General features: G+C 49.1%; 1 protein-coding gene across 1 annotated transcript in view; it reads right to left on the bottom strand.

Annotated features, from left to right (window-relative positions):
- The window catches only part of LOC119101295 (protein amalgam), a 72,727-nt gene that overhangs the window by 24,431 nt on the left and 22,679 nt on the right, over window positions 1-25,617 (bottom strand). The window contains exon 2 of the mRNA XM_037224586.1: window positions 15,533-15,633. Coding sequence (XP_037080481.1) covers window positions 15,533-15,633 — 101 coding nt within the window. The remainder of the gene's footprint in view (window positions 1-15,532; window positions 15,634-25,617) is intronic.

A 25,617-nucleotide genomic window follows, 5' to 3' on the forward strand; every position in this document is an offset into this window, starting at 1 on the left:
GCTCCTGATTAAAGAACGAGCCGAGATTAGCGGCGTGTGAGGATGGACGCTTGTGATCTTGACTTTATTGTTGAGCCTTCAGCGGACGGCCTCGGCACCCTGACTACGCGTAGTCAACGCACCAGCGCTGGCTAGGCGCATCGAGACCCGCTGAGCGTCATTGGACCCTGGCTGATCAAATCTGGAGCGTGTCAGGGATGCACAGCTCGCCGGTGAAGTTCACGATGGAGCAACTGATATCTAATATTCATCTACTAGATTTTGACCAGCATTGTTAGTGACCTGTCTCAGCCTGCAGCGCCATTCTAAAAGGTCCGAGCTCTGTCACGCCAACGGCTCAGGAGCTATGACGGCAAATATTTTGCTGACGTCTTATAAGACGAGTCTCTGCATGCAAGCGACCCTTCACAGAACATCTTGATCGCAAGAACCAAAGTATTTTTCAAGTTGCGTGAGGGAGATTTTTTAATTCTCTGGTATATATTTCTTTTGTATACATTTGGCAAGGTACTCTCGTGAGCCATCACCACGTGACGCCTGGTACATCGGAAATGTAGAAACTGAGCTACGCTAGTTTCAAATATGCATCTTTGTGTTGATTTGGTTCATACTGAGATCGAAAAACTATTGCATGCCTTTGATAGGTTTATTATATACCCTTCACAGGTCATCAAACCAGCCCCGCTCCCAGGACTTATTTTTTGCTAAAAGTTTGTAACATTAAGGATATTTTGACTGATTACCGTTTCACGACCACTACCTGGCCATTGATTCCATTTGCCGTCTCCACCAACCAAAAAACACGGAAACATTCCCATCATCTGCTTTTGTATCCTTAATGCCAAATGTAAACATCGTGCTCTCTTTGGATGTAGCTAACGTGCATAAAACAGTAAGTTTCTGAAACAAAAATGCTGCTAAAAATGCACGTCGCGGTGCATTGGAAAAGACCAGCGAGCATTAATTACATATGTCAAATCATGAACGTCACGAGTACATAGACATCGACGAGCCCAGGAGACCAGGGCACATCATGTGCACAAGTCAGTTTTCAATATAAAAAGACCTTATGTCGCTATAGTCCTAACAGCCTGCAAGCATCATTCATTGCCCAGCACTCTGCCATAATTTGCAAGCCAACATTAAATGTTCTGATCTGTTGCCAACAGATGACGCTTGAACATGATAACTAACTAAACATTTACGAACATACTTGTTCCTGAAAGAACTCATTGCAGCTTTGCATGTCAAAAGTACTTCGACGTTATGTTCCGGAAAATATGCACCAAATCTCGATTCGGAAAGGCAGGTGTTTGATCCCATGAAAGCATCCTACAAGTGACAATATTGCGACTCTTGCGTTGCAGCCCCCACCCCCGTCTGCAAAGCTACGGACTAAAACACCTCCCTAATGGCGGGCCAGTCCCCGCGTGCTCGCCTCCCATAGGGCCACTGTCGAGGCCAGGACTTCGCAGAATTATGGCAGCGTAGGGAGAGTGCTCCTGACGAAAGGGACAATATTGAATAAACTTGAAAGGCATGTGACAACTTATAAGTTCAAACCACGAACAGATACTCGGTATATCCAATCGTTTTCAAGTGATTACCTGTTCCAGTTTCCCAGTTAGTTAGAGCACCTGCCTTCGACTTCACCCAACCGGAGCGGGGTGGGTTCGAGTCGCTTTAGGCGCTCGCTGTCCACCCCTGACTGGTTTTGCCTGCGGCCGGCGGCACCGGCAGGTGGCGTGCGGGGTGGACCGTGCCGAGCACTATGGCATGTGAAGCTTTCACCACGAAGCCGTGCCGCTTTCCAAACATGATACAACCGGACGTTGCAGTCAGGGATTACGTCACAAGCCGTGCTTAACGGGACGCGGATCCCATAAAAACACCCATCCAAAACTTTCGTACTGAATCTTATGACATGTTCCTTTATCTCATTTATCTTGGAGCAGGCAAATAAATGCGTGTGTGTGTGTGTAAGAAATGTGCCTTATTAAGCCCAACAAACCCTGAAAGTTGAACTGTTGCCAATTTTGCGCTGTGTCAACGGACATAACGCTACGGACTAAAATGCCCCCGCAATGCTGATTGATACTAACGTGATAAAATGCGTGTGTCGGTATCACCGTCAGTTGCTGGTGCCATATTAGAATCGCGTGCACCCGTGTGCATGGCCTGCGGGACAGGAGCAACATTCGGGTCCGTGCTTGGCGGCGCTGGGGCCGAAGCCAGGGGGCTGCTCCTATCCTGCGCCGACCCAGACTGAGAACGTCCTCCGTACCAGGCCTATTTACTACGCAGATTGATCGGAACATTTGCAGCTTACTTGTTTCGTTAGCATTGTGTAATTTTGGTGGCTGTTTGTTATCGTTGCTTTAACTGTGTGCTGCACTCACATATGCCACCGTTCACGTACGTGACCGGCCGAACTTAGCCAAACTGCACGAAGGAAGTTTAAAACCACTGTTCGCTATGTTTCAAAGCTGCCACCACATTGTTTCCTTATAGTGTATTCATGTGATCGTCAACGGATAGCACCCAGTTGCAGCCTTAATCAAACCATAAAATGTTGACGCATAAAAGCCTCTAAAAACAGCCCAAGAAAGTCTTCAACACAGCAAATATGACCGGCTTCACCCACATATCTTCACATCGTCGTTGCATGTCTGACGCAAAACGCTCTGAATGCACACAATGGAGCCGTTCAGCATACCTGCGTAGGCACGACTTCTAAGAAACCCATAATTTGCTCGCATTCGCCCCACAAACAACCCGCCTCCAGCAGTGTGGAGTCTAGCGCAAGGCTCATGCAACAAGGACGAATGACCGCATTGCGATGCGAATGAAAAGGGACCTAATAAATACAGCGAGTATACTCTACCCTCAAAATTATGAGCACAAGCTTTGTATCGTGCTGAATCCTTCAATACTTAAAGGAAATTAACCTGAAATACTTCAAAAGGTTCAGATAAGGGAGTAGCGTAGAATTCGTGTATTGAGGAAATTGCTATCTAGAATAAACAAGAAATCAGTGATGCAAAATTTGTTCTCTCATGCTCCATCATTCTTGTGTGTATGCGCTGCAAAGTGTCCCCCCTCCCCAAATGAAACGGAACATTTCGAAGCATAGCGTATGTGTGCACGGTAAGATGCATTCAGGTCAGGTGTGACGTCGGCACGATCAGAAAAATGGTGAAAGATACTCATTGTACGCTTGTAGATTCGGTGCTGGGATCATCTGTCATTTTTGTCCCAGTCTGGGAAGACAGCTCATAGCCGGAGCAACACGGATAGTAGAGCCAGCACATTGTACATGGCTTGGGGAATTCCGCTGCAATAGTAACGTTTGAGAAGCTGGTTGCCTCTCTCCCGTTCGAGATGCTGGTTGCCTTCCTCCCGTTTGAGAAGCTGGCTGCCTCTCTCCCGCTTGAGATGCTGGTTGCCTCCCTCCCGTTTGAGAAGCTGGCTGCCTCTCTCCCGCTTGAGATGCTGGTTGCCTCTCTCCCGTTCGAGATGCTGGTTGCCTCCCTCCCGTTTGAGAGGCTGGCTGCCTCTCTCCCGCTTGAGATGCTGGTTGCCTCCCTCCCGTTTGAGAAGCTGGCTGCCTCTCTCCCGCTTGAGATGCTGGTTGCCTTCCTCCCGTTCGAGATGCTGGTTGCCTCCCTCCCGTTTGAGAAGCTGGCTGCCTCTCTCCCGCTTGAGATGCTGGTTGCCTCCCTCCCGTTCGAGACGCTGGTTGCCTCCCTCCCGTTTGAGAAGCTGGCTGCCTCTCTCCCGTTCGAGATGCTGGTTGCCTGCCTCCCGTTTGTGACACTGGCTGCCTCCCTCCCGTTAGCAATTTCTGCATCCCCAAAGAGTAAAACAGACAGATCTGTTTTTCTTTTTCAGATGCGCAAGACAACACCAAAAGCTTTGATATCAGTTTTCAAAGTCATAGCTGAAACGGAAAACTGGTGATGACATTGCCAATTTGAAAAGTCATGAGTGTATCCTGTAAGGGTATACAACAAGATGATAACGATAAAAAGATGATAACAAGGTTGTCTGAATAAATTGGCAATTCATCGCAAGCGGAGAAAAGGGGATGTGTCTTTTATTTATTGTCAGTTGGTTGTCAGTCAGTTGTCACAGGCACATGGTAAAGTAGCGGCATAGGCGGGACCAGGCAGCCTGATTGATAAAAAGGTGAATCTGAGCGATTAGTACGGTTTATGCCGACAGTGGAAATAATACGCGCGTAAGTGAATTGGAGTGTCTTTAGAGCACGTATGGATATGTATGGTTGGCGTATGCAGTTATTCAAAGCAAATGAAGCACGGGCACGTGGTTGAAGTGTGGCCAATCACAGCGCTCCCCAGCTGATGGTCTGCTGCTGTTGGCCATGGCCTACGTTTACATCCCTTCCCCTTCTCGTTCCTCGACTCGCCTCTGTCAAAGTTGTTTTAGATGCTGTTTTTCGCGGAGAGACGAAAAATTGAATGCAGCATACTGTTGCAGGGGGCCCAATGACAGAATGGTAAGCACCACATGCTTCCACATGGGGGCCGGGTTCGAATCCTGGTTGCGCCATGACTCCTGAACGCTTGTATGATGTCTGCGATCGCTGGCGCTCCAGACAAGGGTGGACGAAGGTGTGCGTCATGCTCCCTAAAACAACACGCCTTCTCAGATCTTGACATCCCAAATGGTGAGCCCTTTCTTCCATCCTTGAAGGAGCCTCTACACAACAAAACTGCTTATTTTTCCCCAGCCTCATGTGCATACATTATCCATCAGTAGCACTGCAGCGCAGTGCTGTGAAAGCTCACCATACTGGTGAGATCATCCAATTTCACTGGAGATTCCCCAATACCGGGTCCTGGAGCTGCCCCTGTGCATTTCATGTGCCCAAAACGCTGACACGATAAAAGGGTGCCCAGCAAAAGCAAAAAAAAAACAAACGACCTGTTCCATAGTGGAGAAACCAGCGAGAAAACGAGGGGGGCCGAGTCCGGTTCCCCTGCCCAGAGCAGGGTCAGGCTTATTCCTTTGTTATCCCTTGTGTATGTTTAAGACACCAAATTATCCTGGCATTCCTAACATAGACCACAGATGTCAGGTACATTTCCTCTCAAAATACTGGTAGTTTTAATGCTGACCCGTTGATCTGTTTGGGCAAAACATCCACTGACACCACTGAAGTTTAATGTAACAAACAAATGAAGTTCATCCAAATGTTGACAGATGATTTTCTTACATCGACACACTCTCCTACAGGCATGGTGAAGAGTTAGGTGACACAAACCAAATCGTGGTAATCTATACCACGTGCAGTGAAGGAAAGATCCGATACTCCGGTGCTCAAAGACAAAAAGTGAACCCAAACGCATAAGGCAATTCCCACCACGAAACAAACTCAAAACCAACAGAGCAAAATGTAGGCGTTGTTTTCAGAAAGCGACCTGCTCCACGCATTCGCCGGACAGCAGACTATGAATAGTCATCTATAATGTACGCCTCATCTTAGCCGGCCGCCAGATTGCGGCATTAAAGCGTAAGCGCGCTTCCCTCGGAGCAGCGTGCCGCTTTTCTGGCGACGTGATGCGAATGCGATTCATCGACCGGCCTTGCATGTTCTTAGACTGGCCGTGGTGGTGCGAGCTCGTCACGGACTGCACAGGAGACTGCTGCGGTGGTCCACCACGTCGGTCGCCACTGTGCCAGGCGACACAGTTTCTGTTGTTAACTAATAGGACGGTATGCAAGACTTCGTGTTTTTTACTCGTTAATCAGCAGATTATCTTCGCGTCAAGGTGATACCTTCGAAGTGATCACTTCGCATCAGCTGTTTTACTGACGGGGAAGCAGATAAACTGCCACTGGAATTTGTACTGTGAGTCGACAGCAGGGAATAGCACACAGGACATGGTGTGTAATACTTAAGCAGTAATAATATTCCACGCTACGTAAAAGCAAATTACCTCGCAGGATGCTGATGCTCTTCGGATTTAAGTGGGTGAGCCGACGTCGGTTTTCAAAGCTTCAATTAATGACAGCTCTCTTCACTCTATCATTGTTGTTTACACGCTTCTAAAGCCCCCCCCCCCCCCCCCCCCCCCACAAAGAAAGAAAAACAATACGTCAATGTATGAGGAGCTACGTTGTGCGACGCCTGGTGCCAGTCGTTCTCCTCGAGCTGTACGCCGGTCCAGCCACGGTTAAAGCTGAATTCCATTCGCTGAGGATCGACAGGCAACAGAGCTGCACCTGGATCTGGCAGCACTGGTGCAGCTGTCGTCACAAGCCATGGCTGCGTCGGCGCGCCGCCGACGCGGCCTCTTTGCTTTCAAATCACGCCCGTCAAATCTGTAAACTAGTAAACATAAATAAACGCGCCGGCGGCCGGACGGCCCTAACGCGGTTTCTCTATTCCGAGGGCAGCGCCGGTCGGCGGCCTGGAGAGCCGCGATCGGCGCCACGTCGCGTGCGCGTCGAATCCCCACGCGCTAATTTCACACTTTTGCGCCGGAACTGCCGCGAAGGCGGACGCCACGCGACCCGCCAGCTGTTCCGCCGATGGCCGGGCTGGAGCGCGACGGCGGGGCAAGGCGGGCGACAACTATCCGGGAGATTAGAGACGCCTCGTCACGAAATTGCTTTCCGGAACAGGACAGTGCGAGAGCTACAGGCCGCAGGCCGCGGGAGAGCTGCCCGTCCCGCGAAGAAGAATTCAGGCCTGTCCAGTTTGATGTATTTAATGTGTGGACTTAACAGAGAATGGGACAGCCTGGCTCATCTCAAGTCATTTTCTTCCGTTCATCACCATGCGATTAACGTGTTTCAGTGAACCAAAGAAGTTTTCAAACTATTTTCGAAGAGCGAGGCAAAGAAATAATAATCCAAAATACAAGGTTTCAAACCTAATTAGTCCTGAACGCTTAAAATATTGCCACTTACTCCCGTGTTACGCCATAATGCTCTGAACTGAAGCCAGAGGTGCTATGGCCGAGCAAGAAGCCTTTAAGAACTTTCGAAAAAGTGCGAGGGACACGACCCTCTCTCAAGTAGAGCCCGCGCATAATTATACGGTTAATGTTAAAAGCTTACCGAGAATGGGAGCTCACGACCTAAGGTACTGAGATGTATTGGTATCCTCAAGAAGTTACTGGTAACAGTGCTGCGCATTTCCCCTACATAAAAGTTTTTAATTTTTGGGACCCTGGCAAATATGGAGGTATTGGTATCCGTTTGATTCCACAGCAAACAAACAATCCTAACTGCGCGCTGATGTTAAGAAACCTCCTTTTGTCATTTCTAGATATGACACATTGGGTTGCCCGATTCTAACGCCACATCCTGTCCATCCCGCCCAAGCGACATATAGATTGGGTTCCGACCACGGGGCGTGCTTGGTTGTTTCTGCTCATAAACCACACCTCACTGGCAAGCAGATTATATTCCTGTGAGCAAACAGTGACTGCCAACGTGGTTTGCCATCTGAGAACTCCTTGGTAGACCCTTGGTAGACCCTTCTCATCAACAAAGCAGCTAGCACACCTCCCCCGCTCATCGACACCATAAGAAGATGATTGCCGAAAGGCGTCCACAAAACTCCGAGCTCACTTTTCCCACTGCTCTCAGTCGTATATGTAGGCCCTGTTGCGGCTTTTGACGCTTGCGGTTATGAAACCAGGAGAGATGTCGACAAAGCGTCCGACTTCCGGCCGCCTCTCAGCCTAAACGACCCAGCGCCGCCCGCCCGACAGCCTCGAGTGCCTCGTGAAAGCGTACCTGGCAACTTTACGGCGGTCGCGCGCGGCGGCACAGCTCGAGCTTCGGTTCCTCGCTCGCCCGCGCCACAAAAATCCAATCCCCCAGCCCCAGACAAATAAAACCGGCACCGGTCCGCTGGCTAATTGTAGCATTATCACGGGGGACCTCCGCACGACGCTAACGAAGAGCTACGGCGCGGCCCGGAGGGCTCGCGTGCCGCTCGCCAGGCGCCCCTCGCCCGGCGCTGGCGCTCGCCGACTGCCGCCTGCCGCTGCCGCCGCTATGGTATACAGAGTAATGGTGAACACCGGATCGTTTAGCGCGAGCGTCGCCGGCAGCTGGCTGTAGCGTCGTGCTGTTCGGTCGCCGCCTGCCGACACTGGTGCGGGTCGGGCGCGGGCGGCGACATCGGGCGGCGCCGGCACCGCCTCGGGTACCAACCAGCCGAGCTGGCAGTTCGAAGCCGACGCCGCTTCCGACTCGGCTGGGCAGGAGCGGAGCCAGGGTGGGTCACCGAGCGCCGCTGCAGCTCGAGCCAGTGTCGTAGTGGGCGGCCCGCCCGCGCACGTGGCCAGGGTAGTGCCCCGGCTGCATCTAGCATCTGGGATCTGGGCGCTCACGGGCCGATGCGTGCACCCCACCCCGGGCCCTTATTACAATCGCCGTAATGGATGGCATATGGCTGGCAGGAAATGGACCACTGCGTTAGAAAAAGGAAGTGGGGTCAGACGTCTACACGACGCTGGCTGGAGATTGCCACCAGCGCCAGCAGTTGAAGCTCACCATCTGCGGGATCCATTGGCATGAGATGGGAGAAAGGGGTGTCACCGCTTTGGTAGTGGTGACATTTGGTAGGGCCATGGGCAAGCCTATTGCTAGATATGGACAGCCTTTAATATCAGTCATCACGGGCGGCACAGCAGGGGGCAGAGGGGGCGGCAGCTGATCCCCTTCCCGGCAGGCAAGGTGGCGAGAGTATGCTTTTGCGCCTTAAATTTGTTTGGGAGGCTTCTGTTTTCAAACTAAAGGCATTGTACTTACCCGTAGACTATCAAAATTCAAATCAAGGAGGCCCTTCAACTGAGCTATAGAATAATAAATAAGCTCAGAATACCCCTTTCGACACCAAGAGGCCCCACCTCTGGATCATGAGGCCACCTTTTTGAATAAGGCAGCCTATGCTCTAGATTAATAGATCCAAGGTTATGTTAACCCGAGCCCGACCGGGGGCCTGAGACAACCGCGCCCGGCCGGTGGGAAGTTGACTTCCCCTGGGATCTCCACCTTCCAGATGCTGTATGAGAAAAAAGATACCGTTGTCAAGGTCTCATCAAAGCATGAACACTCACACCTAATTTTTGGCCTTAGGTCAAAAGTGAGGTCACTAGGGGTTGCGAAAGTTAAAAAACGGTGGTACCGGCAGATGCGTTGAAAGTCTACGTTAACACGGAAAGTTGTTATATATATATATATATATATATATATATATATATATATATATATAGCTGTTGTCAACATTTTACGAAGTCCCTTCGGCGCTTAGCAATGTAGTTGTAACTAACTGAGAAAAGATACGTTGGTACATGAAATAAAATGTTCAGTTTTCCAAACACGATAAGAAGGTGGTTACACTCGCTGCATTCGGTCATCTGTGTCTCCGCTACTGGCAGCATTGGTCATTAATATTGAATGATCACATATGACCTTGCAAGATTTAATACGTCTTACTGTGACCTCAATATGTACTAGAATGATGTCACAGCATGTTTTCAGTGGAATATTCTAATTCTGCGTCCAAAATTGCTTCATAATACTACCATTTTTGAGCTCAGCACGTAATTTGCATAAGGTACCCATAGTGATAGGTCATGACCTCTTTTCTCAGATACAAACACCAAAACTGCGTACAAATTTACGTACAAATTTGCACACAAGTTTGCGTAAAGGGTTGCGGATGCGCACAAATTTGCATAATTTATAAAAAATAACCAAAAATGGCCGAGCTTCAGGTCATTGACCTCAAATTTTCCTAAAAATCTGAAATAAGCCAACTGCAGATGCTATTATGCTCTATTACTGTAACAAGTTTAAACATTGTGAAATGACCGCCTTAAAAATTATGCAAGGCCAAGGCACTGAATATGCCGTGCTGCTGCGAGCATTCGTTTTTGACCTGTGTTCGAAAACCGTAGGGAAAGTCAACTTCCCGTCCGGTCGGGCGCGGGTTAGGGAGGCCCCTTTGCTAGCTTGGGAGGCCCCGCTGCGAACTAGGAGTCGGCGGGCGTATTATGCGCTAAAAGGCATCAGGGGTGGATCCAGGATTTCGTTACGCAAGGGGCCACGTTTCACTGTGGTGCGCCTGGAACTTGTTGCTTTCCCTCAAAAAGAAATACCCGGATTCTGACTACTTAATGCTTTGGTTTGCAATTTTTAAGCGGTAAAATATCCTCCCATGGAATGGTCCATCATATTTGGTTTGCTACATTTCTAGAAGTCAGCTTTACTTTATTTATATTAAACTTGAATAAAAAGGGCCGTTCGTGGTGACTGAACCTAGGTACGTCTTGAAAATATGGGCTATGTGGACCTGAAATGAAGATTTTGATGCCCCTTCGGCCCAAGGGGGCCATTGCCCAATGTCATCCCATTCTGGATCCTCCCCTGGAGGGCACCCTCTATGTTCAGGAGGCCCCACCTCTGGAACAGGAGGCCCCACCTCTGGAAAAGGAAGCCCCTTCCATGCACCAGATGGCCACCGGTCAGGATCAGGATGCCCTGTTTTGGGAGAACAAGAACCCGTGGCTAGACTTAAAGGCCCTACTTCGCGAATCGGAAGCATTCCGCCCTGGATTGAGAGGCCCCTCTAAGCATCAGGGGGGCCGTTTTCTGGAACAGAAGACTATTTAAGCATGGCGTGACCCTTTCCTACGTCCAGAATGTTCCTTCTGTGAGGAGCCCGATTTTGTCCGGGAAACTCGCTGGAGGGGTGGACTCCTGCCTCCCCAACTCAAAATCCGTGACGCCGCCCCTCACTGGGACGCCGTTTGCTAGGAACTGCCAAAATGTAAGCGAACAAGGCGGCTGTTGCGCTAATTGATTACATAGACCTAGCAACGAGGAACAGAAATATAAGCCATATATCTTGCGTGAAGGTCTCACACTTAGTGTATGATGATACGGGAAATGAATAAACTTTAACAACACGGGCCGACTGCACAATGGCCGTGGTAGTGATACCGGGTCTGCGACGGTGCCTCTGCAGCCCGGGTCAGTTGTGCCACTGCTGATATTAAATGTACATTTGAAGAGACTGCTTCACATCTGTGTTGGGCTTAAACTGAGATGGCCAATTCCATAACCATGTTGCGAAATTTACAGCCATCCCCTTTTTAGGACTCACAACCCTCCAGCTACTGAGCTTGACGGAATTGATTTTGTACAGACCGAACATAGATATAATATCATATGTTCATGTATTCTAATTTCGTTCGTCAACTCTGCATGCAGTTGAAATTTGTTTTCGTAGGGTGCATTGATGATGTTTGTTTCTCGCTTCAACTAAGTTGCACTGAGTGTCATGGACCTCACTTTCCACAACTCGGTTGCTGTACCCGCTATTCACCAGACGCTGTCATGATCACCCTAGTTCGAAGGGTAGGACTTGCCATGCTGATAAGATGCGGACTGCTCTTCTGGTGGATGCGTTAATTACGCTGCGCTCACAAAGACGTGAACATTCACTCCGGCCATTGATGCATTTTCCGGAGCCTGTTGATATACTAGCTGCAATAATGTCATATTATGCTTTGATTTCAAAGCCCTAAAACTTCCTTTGATGATTGTTCCAAATTTCAAAGATGAGTTTCACAAATGAGTTCGTCTGCGAGACATTCCATAATTGTTCAAGGTGCTGCACGTCTTTGATATCAACAAAAATGTCGTGAACGTGGCAACGGTAGATCCTAAGTTGCAGCTCATCGTCCCGAAGAGCTCCACTTTCAACTTCAAGCCTGTCAAAGCTTGCAAATAATGGACCTGAGGTGATCCCGTAGTCACGCCCTTCTTTTGTACAGGGAGCTTCTCATCCGGTGCGCAGCCAGGTGACTACATGTGGCTATTGTACTTTGTTGACACTCCGTTCTCGACACGCCAAAATTGCATCAACAAGGTGTGTACATTTCAATTCAGGTAAAGCAAAACATAAATAGCTTTTCTACGCATCGGCTCAGAAAATCGTCTTAAACTCTTTGCCAGAAGCGGTTAGCCAAATGCCCTCACATTGAGAGCGTTTTTTGCACTGCTCGTTTCAGTGAACACGCACTGCGAGCCTGCTGCACCGCGGTACACCGCTCCAAGCTGCTGTTCCTCTGAACGAAGAGCGACCCTCGCCCGCTTCAATTGGAACGTGTCACAGACGACAAAGCCCTCACGCCAATGCCATACACAGCGCGGGTTGATTGGAGCAACAGCGTCGCCAGCTGATCTGGCCCCCGATAGCCATGCAGTTATACTTCGCATACTCGGGGTTCAATGAGCTTACCCGCGCTCAGCAAGCCTGACTACTTGCAGGCGGCACCGACCTGATTGTGCTTTCAAAGACTCGCTATCATTGTGGCCAAAACAAAAATATGTTGCAAACGTCGCACCTGTGCAGCACTCGCTGCGCCTTCCGCAGTGACACATTAGAGCGAATTTGCAGCACTAACGATTGCACTGTTTGACGCATAAATTTATTTAGCACCAGTTGACGATGACGTGATAACGCAGCTAGAACCCATGTGCACTCTTGCCCAGCCGCATAAAGGTGTAACTTCTAAGACTTTTCATAGAAAAACAATTCCCATGTTTTTGCACCTCCTTCACTGCTTTCCTGCGTCAATCGCATGTGGATCTGATTCGCATTTGGCCTGTCAAATTGGGCCAACCGAGGTCAGATCATATCTTTGACGGCCATACGTAGCTCTGTTCATGTCTGCCGATAAAGTTCACACAAGTCAAAGCATGCCTGCAGTTACTTCGATCTTATACGAGATTGTCTCACGTCACCCCATGACATCTCACAATAATGCATTTAGATAAACTTACTCTTTTGATCTTGACGTACGGAGATGCTCTTGGTTGGTGTACTGTGGAGGTTTAAACACAAGTCTCAACGGTTGTAAAAACTTGGCCTAAGGTTGTCTTGATTTTGCGCGACCTTTAAGCACTGTTGACACTTTTAAGTCACCTCTGTTAATGACATGATGGGTCTGTGGGCTAAGGTGATTACCTTCCCAAATGTTAGCTCGTGTTGCAATGACCACGATATTGGGAAAGATCGCGGGCAACCGTGAGCCTCACGACGTTCTACCTCCAGAACCATTGAAGGAAGAGGTCCGGTGCAAATAGTGGAATAATTTTCCAGATTTTTCCCAAGGAGTCCTTTGACGGATTTATAGGCCAGTGACCTGTCAGAGGAACTTGAAACCTGCGGATCGATTTGGATAATTTTAATGCTCTGGTCTATCTGCAAAGAACTTATTTCTCGCCGAAATCAGACGAAGCCTTGTCTACAGTCGTAAGCACCACGTTAACATCGACATTCGAAGTGGGAGTCTCCCTGTAACGTAGCCTGCCAAGCTGCAGTCTCTGGCTTCTGGATAATACAAAGCTGTCCATAGAGTATCAGTAGGTGTCTGAGCTCATCGGGAGCGATGGTGAGCCCGACGCCGGGGTAGCCCCGGTAGATCACAGCAGCTCCGGTAGATCACGTTTCCCAGGCACGATGATCACACGCCCAACTCCCAGGGGAATCCTGTTTTACGTTTCCCGGCGCGAGGCCATGCATTTTGATAAGTCGTGGCTGATATTCAGCATGAATACGGCATCGGTGGGACGGACCGAACGAACATGAACCCCTACTTCCACGGGGCTCTCGCGACAGTCTACCCGAGTCGTCATTTCAGCGTGGGCAACGTCACATAAAAACCTTAAAACATTGCCTGCCAGCAGCACGAGTAAGAGTCCGTAAGATGACATGCATGACGTCGGGCGTGTAAGCTGATGAAGCAGAAGCAGAGTTTTATGTTGAGTAATACATTCACTGCCATGACAAACAAATTCGCTAGATGTTATAAGCCACCTACCAAACGATCCCTGTGAACAAGCGACTGACATCGCGTTACAAACATTGTCTAAAACCACTTCATGCACCACAAGTAGTTTGACTGGCCCACTTTGAAATATGGACGGCATGGCCAGCGCGCACTCCTGTAGTTTCTGGCGTGCTGGTACGGCTGGTTGCGGGTACAAATTGGTCACAGCCAGAATCGCGCGAGTGCCAGCCAGGTACTCGTTGTTTTTACTCTGCTCCGGACGAGGTGGAATGAGAGTTACCCCACTGTCATTAAGACCCTGACCGAGCTATATCAACGACCACAAACTAGGAGATACACAAATGTTTGGAAAATTAGACAGAATTTAGTTTAGCCAGTCTTCCCCCTCTTTTGTGTTACCTTGTTAGCCTGCATTTACAAACAAATAAACATGGCAAATGTATTCAAAGAAACACATAAAAAACCAAATGGCTTCCGCCAGAGTTTGTTGTCAAAGCTATATGGTCACATTTTGTTTTGATTGCCCGCTTCGTTACAGTACGGCAGGAACACGTTTCACATCAGGGGATGCGCCGTCTGCCGTCAGAGCCGCTTTTTAGGCATCACGACAGTATCTATAAAAAGGAATCAGGATGTGAACGTGCGCAAGGCTATAGTTAGAACAGTGTATTCAGATTTTATTATGATCGCCTTCGGGCAACGACATCGGCATCGGCATTGCGACACGCTAAAATCTCGCCACCAAATTTGGGCGTCGACTCGAAATTGCGCGATCGGATGGCAGTGTTCAGGGCTCACATAGCAAGCACTGTTTAACCTGAGCTTTGATCCAAGAAATACATCCATTCAAAAAGCCGGAATTAAATATTTAAACAAAGTTGGCTAGTGATTTTCAGCGTAATATAAATTGGTGAATGAGAACTCCAGTGATCTTTCCAAAATTCACAAGTGATGTTGATGAATGATGACGATGAATGATGGATTATCTTGTGTACGGCATTTCCGGGTTCAATACGTACCATTAAAAACTTACAAAAACAATAAAAACGATAAAGCGTCTTAGGTCAAGGCAATCGTACTAGCAGGTAATATCACAAACTACGGACTGGGATGTCTGGTAAAATGTCTTTCGCATGAAGCATTCACATCTTTCGCGTTCCGCCAGGGATGGGGCATGTTTACGATTCAAGCATATATCATCAATGCGTACGGCAACTCAAAGGATGGAAACCCTGCTTGTACTGTGCCCGTTTGTTTTTACTTCGAGGTTACTAATGTTTTCGCCCACAGGCCCATTTACCTATCAGCTAGCAATGAGCTGTCATTTCTATCGCCTCTAAAATTCACCAAAGTAACCTTACGTCGCTGACCCAGTGTCACCTCAGGCCGCCAATCTAGTTTTACCCTAGGTCACTGGACCATGACAATGTTTTTGGCCCCGTACCCGTCACCACCTCGATCATTAATTTGCATCCATCGGACGACATTGACCCGACATTCTCTAACACGTTGATTACGTACGGAACAAATAACTCATGCAAACTCAACAAATGAGAGAATTACAAACACAAACCACACGAGGCTGCCCATCCCTCACTACATCAGGTCTTTTCATGCATTCATCCATGATCTCTCGGTTCCGTCTGAGAGTCATCCATCCAGCACCGCCTGACTTCACTGACCTGGTATGGACCGAGGTCTTGCACCACGCAGGTGAGCGAAACGCTTCTGCCGGCTACCACATTCTGGGTGCCTATGGCCGCGGCAAATTTGGGCGAGGCTTCTGAAACAGGTCGGGATAGCGCTGGTCAACACTACGCTGTGTATGGCACACAATGACGGAACAACAAGCGTTCTTGCTACCTTAGCTACAAACATGCGTATATGATTGTTCCCAACGTCTAACGTGCCTCCGTAGGGAGCATGTTTATACCTCAGTCAAGCCGTTGTTCTTCCCTTGTTCTGACTCTGTGATACATCGCAGCTAATTTGCTGTATATTCTTAGTGCTTGTGATCTGAAGGCAAGAATAAAGTGATATAAATCTGAGAGGAAATCCAAATGACGGAAGGTTAGGTGAGTATGCGTTTATGGTCTGGCACACCGTTGAGATTCCTTCAGACTAAAATTCTTGAAAAATGTCCCGATTATTGGCGCGTTACACGCTTAATTACCAAAAGACAGTTTGTTATCTAATCAAATAAACTCGGTGTGTTAATTGCACCAAGTCGCATATCATGTGACGTGCAATCCTTGAAGGTCATTATCTAAGATTATTGGGTCTAGGCACACAACCAAACAAGCGTACTGTTTGAAACGACTTTTTTCAAATCTACATCAATCTGACCTTAGATCATCGACCTAACAGGCATATTATCTTCAGAACGCCTCTGACATGTGCTGTCGTCACCTGCAGCACACAAGGCCCATAATTGCCACCCATCCCCAAAATATGATTTAAATGCTCGAATTGTCATAAATGATCCAGGCGCACCTTGAGATGAATGGCGACATTCATCAGTGGCAATTATAAGGCATGGTGGCTTCGAAACTTTCCAGAACATGGCCTAATTGAGCTGAGTCAACATAGGCCAAGGACCTAGTGCTATCTGGACTACATAACATTGCATGGCATGGAGACAAGGGCATTGAAATATTCGAAGTGAGTTGGAGCTTTCAGAACATAGGAGCTGACCAGTGTAGTTAATACATGACAAACACGCACATGAGACATGGGCTCATATATTAGCTGATGACGATGATAATGTCTTCTGTACCACTTTTCAAGTGTGTAGAAAAAAAGGCGTTCTGAAATCCTTCTACCGATGCATTTTTTCTGCAACTATTCGAACTGCAAACTTCCACGAGTTTGGCTCCTCACTGCCATTGTCCCAGCCAACAGAAAATGAATGCAACTCTTGCGCGATCATACTCAGAAAGCTGCGTTTATTTCAGGAGAGGCATACTTACGGGTGTGCCACAATAAAAGTGACGCGAATTGCGCTACCGTTGTGTATCATATTTGGGTTAAATATCATGGAAGGGAAACTAGCGCGTTGTGCAGCCATTTCCGAAAAAGATGAAAACGCTCACGATGAGTTCAAAAGTACGATGTTAAACCATTGCTGCTTGGCCGGAGGGCAAACGGGCTTTTAAATTGCAAGGCACAGCCTGTTGTATCAAATGAGTGGAGTCCGGCTTCGACAGGCATGCCTGGTGGAATGTTCTGAGATTTAGCATTGTAGCTGTTGCTTACGAAGTAGTTTGGATGATGTTAATGGTGGGATAATAAGTAAAATGCTAGCAATCGCTTTAAATGTGGGTGGTAAAGCAAACAACTCACGGGCCACCAGTGTAATGCACATAATAACACACATTTGCGGGGGGATGCGGTTACCTGGCAGCAACAATTAGACACCTGACTGTTGCCCCCGACGTGTAAGATTTCCCATCGGAAGAGCAAAACATGTGGTTCAATGTAACAGAAACACTTCTTAAAGTCAAGTCGAGCTGCCTCACGGACCAAGGGGGATGACGTTGGCCAGCTGGTGTTTCTTTTCGAAAAACCACTATGGGAATAACTAGCTCAGAGACAGTTATACTAATTGAGAAAATTATAATTGGAAAATCCTGTATATACAAAAAGATACGATTATTTGTGGAAGAAATGAGCCTGGAATTGTAATAGCTATGTCAACTGACCTTGTGAGCTGCCGTTGGGTTTACATTTGCGCCATGACCGCTTCTTGGATATCCTCGGAAAGGAGGGCCAAACATTATCTACCCCTGGTTGATCCAAACCGCCGTCACCTCCCTGATGTGGTATTGCCTACCGCTATTTTCACCGATGGAGGGGGGGGGGGGGGGGGGGGGGGGCGGAGTTAGGGCGAAGCGGCTGTGCAGTTCCACTCGCAGTAGAACTAAGTGATGGCGCTCATTTCGGCTGGCAGCAGCTATTTTCACTTCTTTTGTACCGAAGGGAAAAGCGCCTTGTCTGTACCTCCCCCTTTGTACCGATGCATCATACATTGCATCAGATATCTTGATCGCGATGCAAGATAAACAAGCGAGCAAGTGAACTATCAAGGCAAATACCAGCAACCAGCTGATCTTGAATAATTTTTCAAAGGAACATTGAGCTACACTTTGAACGACATCGATACTTGAAAATAATACGGGCTTGAGAGAAATGAATTGTTGGGAAACAATGGCCGTATAATTTATTTTTCTCTTACGTATTGACCTGGAGTTTAAAACTTTGTTTTTGAAGATTTCTAAAGTGCTCAAATTAGTTTATGAGATGCATAGGCAATGAACAATTCAGAATCGAAAAAGCATTTGTTTACGGATTTACGTACGTTCGTCAGCGTGGTGAACACTCATGTTCACACGGAAATTGATAATGGGCTTATATACCGACGGCAGACCACTGTATGTCGGCGTGCCCCCATGTCAACACTCCAGCAAGGCGGCATAGCTACTCCAAACAAATCGCTTAAAGAGATGTGCAGCAACAAACCATGGGGCGCACCAGCCGCCACCCCGGGATTATGTCACAGTTAAATCTGTGCATTCCCCATGTCGCATGACTATGGTATTGACATGATGCTTTTACATACAGTTTGCATTGTTTTGATAATTTGATTGATTTCAATGTTCTGTAGAGAACATACAATGGCCAAGCGGCTAAGCTTCGTTAACATCTAAGATAAAGACAGATACCCGCTTTTTAGTTGCTAAGTCGTCATGGGCTTAATGCTTGCATTTGTATTGTCTGCCGACTTTTACCAACTGTGATTCGACCTACATCTTAGGGAATAAGTCATTGGTTTCAGTTAGGACATGGGTTCTAAACACATCGAAGCTCGGAGCCTGTTCGCGTATGTAACACATCCTCAGTTTGTTCGCGCATGTAACGCCTCATCTTTATGCCGGCTGATGTCTGACGGCGCCCAGACCCCGGTCTGGCCGCCGGACCGCAGTGCGCTATCGAATGTCATGCATATTTCACAGTGTGATGCGTCAATCGGAGCCCACTGCGGGGGACGCGGCCCCAGACACAGCCGGTTGCGACCAGCCAGCCTCTCACCGGCGTCACGGACACGGGCGACCACAGCTAACCCGCCTCTCACCGGCGTCACGGACACGGGCGACCACAGCTAACCCGCCTCTCACCGGCGCAACGGACACGGGCGACCGCAGCCAACTCGCCTGTCATCGGCGCAACGGACACGGGCGACCGCAGCCAGTCTGCCTCTCAACGGCGCCACGGACATGGGCGACCGCAGCCAACACGCCTGTCACCGGAGCAACGGACACGGACGACCATAGCCAGTCTGCCTGTCACCGGCGCCACAGACACGGGCGACCGCAGCCAGCCTGCCTCTTATCGGGGCCACGGATACGGGCTACCGCAGCCAGCCCGCCTCTCACCGGCGCTACCGCCGGGCCGGCCCGCAACCAGCTTCAGGCTCGGCGCGAGAGATTAGCTCCGCAAAGATTTAGATGACATCGGTGTAATCCTCGGAGATAAGGTGGAAATCGGGAGGAAATTAGTTTTGTATTGGATGAACGGGAGGATTCGCAGCCAATCAGGTGCCGGCCGAGGCGACGATGCCCCGTGATGGGCGCCGCGAGGAGGTCGACCAGTGCCCGCCAGATCACCGACCGCCGAAGGCGGACACGACCTTACCGATCGGGGGAGGGGATGGCAGAGACCAGCGAGCCGCACAGGCGGCGGGCCAGGACCAGCTCGGAGCCGGCTGGACTGTGCCGGCACGCGTTCACTGGTCTGCCGCATGCGCTGAGGCGAAGCGCCAAGGTACCGGAATCCAAAGTTTCAAATGTCTGAACCTACAGCTTGAACGTGCGTGCATGTGATGTACAAAAGACAGTGGTCTTGCTCGGGGTTCGTTCCATGGCATTGTGGTTCTAAGCTGACAATGAGCCCACTGTTGGCGCCAGCTGCTGTGGTCCACCGGATATTGGGCACTTCCGGCGCCCGGTTTGTTCAGCAGACATCGACTGGCCCGGTGATCAGAGTCCAATCTCTCGAGACAAACACGCGGACCAAGCGGTGCTGCTGGAGTTCAGATGTCCGAACCTAACAGTTGCACATCACCCAGAAGCACTTCGAGATTTGACAATAGCAGCACGTGAAGCTTTTTTAAAAAAAATGTTGGCTTAGATGGCTTTTGCAATTGCGTGTTTTTAATTGAAAAATAAAAGCTTTCCTTTGAGCTATTTGGAAACACAGGATTATTTCAGTTAAGCGTGGTGATCAATTACCCATTACTGGTGCTGATTGATGTTGAGTTTCAATAAATGCATGGAATGACGGAGTCCACAACAACAATGCGTAGCAAACTGAATCGCCCGGAGTCCTCCTGTTTGGAATAGCATAATATAATGTTCACTTCGATGTGATCGAATGCCTGGTGCGACCAAATTCGTATCAGGAACGTCCCGATGACCCTCTAAAAGGGATTAGATGGCGTGGGCTAAGCACGACCGCAAAATCCCCCGGGTCGTGTGTCGGCGGGAGGTTAGCCTGAGGAAAATTTTACACTTTGCTGTAGCGCAAAGATAACGACCATCCGCGTCGCTATGTGCCTAGCTATTAAAGAGCCAGTCGACTTATGCCGGAGATAAAGCGGACCGTTACACGGCGTACTCTCCGTGCGTGGTGTGAAACGGCACTGAGGTGGGAAGATATGTAAACGTCGCGGGACCCGCATCGAAGCGCCCTTCGTGCCGGCAACACGCTTGGCTTCGTAGCCACAGCTGGTGCGCCCATACCTCAGACGTGCGCCATTGATCGTGTGTGTGCTCATACGTGCGCCATTGTCCCGGAATGCTTCTTTGCTTGAATCGCATTGAGCCCGCTCGGTGTATAGGCATAGGTTGCTAGTGCAAGACGTTGGACTAGCACGGATATCAGCATTGCAGTTTCTCACCGCTTCTCGTGCACGCACGCACGCACGCCGGGGACGGGCGAATCCCGAACTGAGCTGCACCGACCGTGGGCTGACCAGCCAGCAGTTGTTCCATCCGCGGACCGGGAGCGCCGCGAGCCTGGTGCACTGTCACACCGCTGTCACGCACGCCCAGCGAAGGCTTCAGCGACTCATCACGACAGTTCTTCACCCACCCCGTCACTGTGTGGCCGACATGCACAGCTGCCAAGTCTGACACATCACCAAGCTCCGCCATGACGCCTTAGCGGCCATCACCACCCCGCACTCTCCTGACAATGTGTGAAACAGCGGCACATGATAGGCTCGACACGCTGCATCGCCTATCCGTATATGAAATTCGGCGCGCTTTTAGCATGTGACGGGGCTATTCATAAATCAAAAGTACCGAAGCTCGATGCAAAGGCGGGCGCATTGTCCAACGAGCCCCGCCACGATGATTAATTTTCTGTTGAGTCATTATGTATAAGACGCTAAACGAAGCACTCTGCCACGGCAAAGCCCCCCAGTGCGTCCACGATAATGACCGCGGCATTTTAGGGTATTAGGCTACAGGCGTGGGACTGACGGCCTGCTCGCGGTGACATTTTCTAAGAATCCCCGATGTCTGCTATTCTTCTCGGCGAGAGCGAGGATGGCGAATACGAGGAAAGGAGCGTTCACCGCGGCCGATACACTGCCGTCTCAGAAAACAGAGAAAGTGATGCGCTTCACCAATGTTGTCACAGGCGTCTCATCTCAAGATCTTTAGAAACATGCCGAGAATGGTTCCTCTAAAGCATACACCATATTACCCACTTCAATTCTATTGAAAATGTCAAAACAAAGCAGCAATGGCGATGACATCCCGTCGAACCAAGGAAAACAGCAGGAATGCGCTTGAACCGCTGATCCAGCTCTCGGACTGGGTTCCGGACCACACAGAAACCGTGTACGTTCCCATCTCATACGTCGAAGGGCGGAGTATCGGCTGGCTGGGCACGAAACTGCGCCGGTGACTCCCAGTGCCGAGGGCAATCCGTCGTCGTTTGTGTCGTGCCAACAGCGCGCCCCTGTCTCCGGGGACGTGCCGTCCATGGACGATCCGGCCGGTGAAGTTAACCGGAGCCAGCGTCGCCACGACGGTCCGCACGACCGTCTGCACTTACGTCGGACCGGCTGACACATGCACGACTGTCCGTACTTACGTCGGACCGGCTGACACATGCACGACCGTCCGCACTTACGTCGGACTGGCGGCTGACACATGCACGACCGTCTGCACTTACGTCGGACCGGCTGACGCATGCACGACCGTCTGCACTTACGTCGGACTGGCGACATGCACGACCGTCTGCACTTACGTCGGACCGGCTGACACATGCACGACCGTCTGCACTTACGCCGGACTGGCTGACTTGGCACTAAGATCGGATGTATCATCGCATCGGATGTATGACGTGTTTATCCATGGTCTATAAGTTGCTGCTTAATACCACGCCAGCCAGGACGACAGGTCACGAGTGGCCAAGATGAAGAAGAGACTTATTCTTATTGAAGCCAGATAAGTCATGCTACATATGTGAGCATCGATGACCCGCTAAATGAGACTCTGAGGTATCACTTTGATGTCCCTACACATGTCACAAAGAAAATATCGTGCATAGCTACGGCTGAATCCGCTAATGCCAACCTGACATTTGGCAAGTGGTATGTGCATCTATGTTTGCACTTTATAAAAGTTAACGCTACGATCGACGTCACGCTCCCTTTTATGGTACGGCAAGGGCTGTTATATATATATATATATATATATATATATATATATATATATATATATATATGTATGTATATATGTATATATGTCGCCACTGTGCTCAACATGCATTACGTTAAAAAATAATAGCTCAACATTTTACCGGATGGTTTCGTGACGCTTATTGTCAATCCATAGCATGCTACGCATATGATTCATAGATGTAGCATACATGTTACTCATATATATTATTACATATCATTAATACATGATATTACATGCTATTACTACGTATTATTAGCGTGCATATTATTCATATGGGCATATATTATACACATTATTCTACGTGTAGCATAAAACAGGGGCGCGCTGCTGGCACGACACAGACGACGACGGATTGCCCCGGCACTGGGAGTCACCGGCGCATTTTCGTGCCCGCCAGCCGATACTCCCGCTCTTCGACGGATGAGATGTGTATGAGACCTTGTCATACCCACCGAAATAAACATGAATTGTGTTTATTTCGGTGGGTATGGCGACAGTTATCAACGGCTTCTACAGATTCTGAAAATGGAAACACTTGCAGGCGGGGAGGGGGGGGGGGGGAGACGCTGTGCTTACGGCTTGGACAGCAAATCCTGAGATCTCCAGAGCAGAGAGACATGCTCCACCAACAGGAGAGGAGATCTCGGGAAGGAATGCAGACATTTCGCTGCGGCGCAAGGCTGATCACTGCATCTAGTTGAAGGTAAGCCCTCCACAACACTCGCCACTGCATTTGTAAAGACGTTCAATAAATGTTAAAAAGTTACCATGTGCTTATGTGCAACGTTTACCTGCGCGCTACTCGAGTTGGCATTCGAAGCCGTGTTTTTTTATAATATACTGTCCTCTCTCATCTTCTCTCCTCTCTCCTCTCCCTCTCTCCTCTTCCCTCCTCTCCTCTCTCCGCTCTCCTCTCTCTCTCTCTCTCTCTCTCCTCTCTCTTCTCTCTCTCTCTCTCTCTCTCTCTCTCGCTCTCTCCTCTCTCTCTCTCTTCCTCTCTCTCTCTCGTCTCTCTCCTCTTCCTCCTCTTCTCTCGCCTCTCGTCATTCTCCTCTCTCTCATCTCTCTCTCGCATCTCTTCTTCAGCTCTCCTCTCTCTCTCCATCTCCTCTCTCTCTCCTCATCTCTCTCTCTCGTCCTCTCTCTCTCTCTCTTCCCTCTGCATCAGCGGTTAATCATACTCAGACAAGGAAGTGAGACCACTATTTCTAAAGCCTTAAACATGACATAATCCCATAAGATCCTCTCGACAAACACCTTGTTAACGAATGATCAAAAAGGCGTGAACCTATGCGTGGTTATTTCGGCGTTTATCGAGAACATATACATGTCATGTTAATATTCATTTGCTGCTCTTGATTTCATTTACACATTTGCCCACCTTTCTCATCTACTAGATTGTCAATCAGCATGACACGGCATATATTTATCCTAGGTGACAACCTCACGCCTGAGGTAGGTACTTTGCACGGTGAGGAACTGGGCCCAGAGTAAGTTCCTCACTGCGTTTCGACCCGAGCTCCCCCCCCCCCCTCATTGAGGTAGCGTCATTGATGCACGCCAAATACCTTTGTTTCATGTATGGGCACAAGTACAAACAGCTGATCCAGCTCCAGGGAGACATCAGCGCATCGGCCGTTGTTACGCGCTACTACGTCAGCACAGACGACTTACTCGTGAATAAACACATTTGCTTTGTCTCTTCGCCGAGTAGGGAATGAAACTGGGTAGTGACATTATCGGTGAGGAATGGACTTACCCCGAAGTGAGAAATGGGCTTCCCTGGATTATGTAGAGTGGGGCTCAAGTGTGATGGTGCAACAACGGCACAGCGCATACCAAGCTCACATACCTACTGCCATCTAGTGAATGAGAAATGCAACTACATGTGTTGCTGGAAAAGAGTAAAGAACGAACGGGCGACGAGGGATCTTCAAGGACATTATCAAGAGCAACGTTTGTTTTAAACAATGATCTTTCATCTCTGTTCGAGTGGCATGAGCCGCTGCTCAATGACCATAACCGCCCTGGAAATGTCCAGTAAAATAATAACTTATCAACTATATGATGATGATAACTGTTGATGTTAAAAATCCTTCGGATATGCGGGCGGGAGAGTTGCGTATAAAACTGACGTGAAGGGCCAGTTTACTGATGAGGTAGATGAAAGGCACATGCGCTAACTCTCCGTAGGCGGGTGAAGGGTGCTGGGGCCGATCCTTGGGCAGCTAATTAGGTGACAACGCAAGGGCTGACATCAGCGATAGTCATTTATCCCTTCAGGCGATGCCGATAGGGTATCTCTGCAGCCGTTTTCTTGCGGCCCACAATGTCTTTTGTGCTACGCTAAACCAAACCACTACGGGAGCCTGACCCCAACACACGCAGCCCGGTGTGGCGACCGTGTGTCTGATAAATGCAGCGCACACAAGCCCGTTCGTGTTCGGTACTGATCCGCACCATGACCCAATGCCTGCAGGGCCTCGGCACAGTGCTCGCGAGCAGCTGCGCGTAACGTCAGACGTCGCATGCACGATGAGGTTGCGCAACGCCACGGCCTTGACAGGGGCGTGTCGCTGGATAAGCGAGGTTGGATGAGTTCCAAAAATGCATTTTAAGCGGCAGTGACATTGTTGGCGGGAAACGTGCACCACAGGGATTGACAATTGAGAATGCAAACTGAGAAATGTCTGCCACCAGCCAAATAAAAAATATATCACCAACGGGAACTACAGGTCTGTCAGCGTGATGAAGCATGGCGTACCGGCACCGCAGCTTAAGATGTTCAAAGTCTGCATCAAGCGCAACAGCCATAAGACGTGATGGATGGTGCAGTAGAGAAACAATGACAGGGCTATTGCCCCAAGTTAACAAGAGCGCTAACGATTCTAGCTTAGACTTGGGATTTTCAGACGGCAGGACTTGAACTGATTTGAACACAAACATATGCGCAATTTTGAGTGAATAAAACAACATCTGAGCCGAACATAATTGTGACACCCCCATGTGCTATA

This window comes from Pollicipes pollicipes, unplaced genomic scaffold (assembly GCF_011947565.3).
Source record: "Pollicipes pollicipes isolate AB1234 unplaced genomic scaffold, Ppol_2.1 Scaffold_4881;HRSCAF=5763_pilon_pilon_pilon, whole genome shotgun sequence".
Taxonomy (NCBI): Eukaryota; Metazoa; Arthropoda; class Thecostraca; order Pollicipedomorpha; family Pollicipedidae; genus Pollicipes; species Pollicipes pollicipes.